Genomic DNA, 2,761 nt, shown 5'->3' on the forward strand with positions numbered 1-2,761 from the left:
AGTTTCATCCTTCGCTGTCTCTGCACACTCGTCGGGTGTATCCTCACCTTAATAATATGGACGGCTTCTTTGTTGCTAAATTAAAAAAGATTTCTAATGAAAAAGTAGAGAGAATTAAGAAAGACCGCAGCAAAACAAACCCCTATGTTAAGGTCAGACGCAAACACAAACACCCTTATAATGCACCTGCTGCTGTTGCAGCAGCAGCAGCAGCAGCAGCAGCAGCAGCTCATCTAGTCCTGCACTGGTAGTAGCAGCATCAGCAATAAAAGCAGCAGCAAGATCAGCAATAGCAGCAGCAACATCAATCGCATCAGCAGCACCAACAGCAGCAGCAACAGCAGCAGCAATAGCAAACCAAAGCAGCAGGGAGGCGTTAGTTGATGCATTTAAATTTATTTTTTTGTGTTTTGTTTGTGCAGGTGTGGGGCCCGGAGAAGTGGAGTGATAAGTCCGTTACTGAAGACTTTCTCTCGTTTGAAGACAGCCACACAGTAAGAGGAGACACCTTGTTTGTCTGTCTCCTTACCTAGCAGCAAGCAGAGCAGCTCTGCATGCAGAGGAGGCAGTTCTCTCCGCTTCGCTGTCTCTTTATCTGTCTCCCTCTCTCTCTCTGTCTCTTTCTCCTTCTCTCTTGTCTCTCTGTCTCTCTGTTTATCTGTCTCTCTGTCTCTGTCTGTCCCTGCCTATATATATATATATATATATATATATTTATATTTATATTTGTATGTCTCTGTCTATCTGTCTCCCTGTCTCTCTCTGTCTCTGTCTCCTTCTCTCTCTGTCTCCTCCTCTCTCTTGTCTCTCTGTCTCTCTGTTTATCTGTCTCTCTGTCTCTGTCCGTCGCTGCCTATATATATATATATATATATATTTATATTTATATTTATATTTATCACTGTCTCCGTCCCTCTCTCTCTCTGTCTGTCTCTCTGAAAAGGAGGCCCTTTATATGCAGTGTTTGTTAAGGAGACACTTCATAGAAAAGGTTTATTAAGATAAGGAGACAGTTGTATAGGGGGTTTGTTAAGGAGACACTTCATAGATAGGCTCTGCTAAGGAGACACTTCATCTTCTTATATAGGGTTTGTATAGGAGTTAGTTTTATATAGAGGCACTTCTTTGGTAGTGTTTGCTGAGGAGACACTTCGTAGAGAGGGTTTGTTGATATTATTTGCGGCTTGTCGGACTCCGCTGCTGCTGCTGCTGCTGCTGCTGCTGTTGCTGCTGCTGCAGGGGGAGACAAGCAGCGGAGGAGGTGAAGGGGGGCCTCAGAATGGGGTGTCTCCTGTCTCTAAGGCGTCATCGAAGGCAGCAAGAGACAACAGACAACAGCAGCAGCAGCAGCAGCAGCAGCAGCAAACAAAGCAAAAGAAACAGCATAACAAACGCAAAGGTTTCTTTAAGAGAAAGAGAGAGAATCAGCAAGAAGAACATACTGCACAACACAAAGAAGAAGGGGCCCCCCCAAAGAGACACCGCATGCAAGGGGGGCCCCCTTCCCAGGAGCCTGGCAGGGGAAACTCAAAAGAGCAGAAGCAGCAGCAGCAGCAGCAGCAGCAGCAGCAGCAGCGCAAGCAGCAGCAGAAGCATAAGAAGCAGCAGCAGAAGCAGCAGCAGCACAAGAAGCAACAGCAGAAGCAGCAGAAGGAGACAGATTGAACAAACAATGTTTAGGGCCTTCTGACTGCACCGTCTGTTGCATGCAGGCTTCTCTAAGCTGCTGCTGCCGCTGCTTCTGGGTTTTGTTTATATCTCCTGCTGTCTCCTTTTCTTCTTATTCCCCTAAAAGACTCTCCTACACGCTGCTTTGCGGGGGGCCCCTAAACAATGACAGGGGGCCCCCAGGCGAGGCCCCCTAGGGAGGACAGGGACCCCCAAGAGGGGCCCCTGGGGGGGAATAGGTGCCCCAAGGAGGGGACCCTAGAGGGGGCCCCTAGGGGTTGACAGGGGCCCCCAGAAGGGGCCCTTAGGGGCTGGCAAGGGCCCCTACAGGAGGGATCCTTAGGTGCTGGCAGGGGGGCCCCAGGAGTGGCCCCTATAGGCTGACAGTGGCCCCAGGGGGGCCCCTATAGGCTAACAGGGGCCCCAGGGGGCCCCCTAGAGGCTGACAGGGGCCCCCAGGAGGGGATCTTAAGGGAGGATAGTAGGCCTCGTGGGGGCCCCTTAGAGGCTGATAGGGGGGCCCCAAGAGGGGACAGTGGGGGAGGATAGGGGCCCCCAGGGACTGTAGGGGTTTGTTTTTGTCTCTTTATATTTGTCTGTTAGAAATAGAAAGGAGACAGATTAACTTAGAGACACTTATTAAAAGAAAGGAGACAGCTTCACTTAGAGACCCTTACTCTCAGAAAGGAGACAGCTTAACTTAGAGAGACCCCTATTAACAGAAAGGAGACACCTCGAGGAAGACATGTCTTCGTTAATAAAAAGGAGACATCTCCGCTAGCAGCAAATCTTTACCAACAATAAAAAGGAGACACCTACGAAGTCTGCATGCAGCACTCAGCTGTCCCTTTAAAGAGAACAAAGGGGCTCAGTGCATCTCTTTTTCTTAACAAGTGAATATATATAATGTTAATATATATATATATATATATATATATATATAACTATATATATAAGCATCTACAGGTGCTTGTATTTATTATGTGGGTATATATGCAGATACGCGCATTTCAAATGTATATATATGTAGTATATATATATATATATATATATATATATATATATATATATATATATATATATATATATATAT

At 46.8% G+C, this 2,761-nt stretch overlaps 1 protein-coding gene across 1 annotated transcript in view; it reads left to right on the forward strand.

Annotated features, from left to right (window-relative positions):
* EAH_00039710 (NOL1/NOP2/sun family domain-containing protein, putative) overlaps positions 1-1,665 on the forward strand; it is a gene marked incomplete at both ends in the record, with an annotated part of 3,846 nt that extends 2,181 nt beyond the window's left edge. The window contains 3 exons of the mRNA XM_013395328.1: positions 1-152; positions 423-494; positions 1,240-1,665. The exon at positions 1-152 is cut by the window's left edge and continues 45 nt beyond it. Coding sequence (XP_013250782.1) covers positions 1-152; positions 423-494; positions 1,240-1,665 — 650 coding nt within the window. The remainder of the gene's footprint in view (positions 153-422; positions 495-1,239) is intronic.
* Between the last annotated feature and the right edge of the window lie 1,096 nt (positions 1,666-2,761).

The sequence above is a fragment of the Eimeria acervulina genome, genomic scaffold (assembly GCF_000499425.1).
Source record: "Eimeria acervulina Houghton genomic scaffold, Eah_scaff471, whole genome shotgun sequence".
Taxonomy (NCBI): Eukaryota; Apicomplexa; class Conoidasida; order Eucoccidiorida; family Eimeriidae; genus Eimeria; species Eimeria acervulina.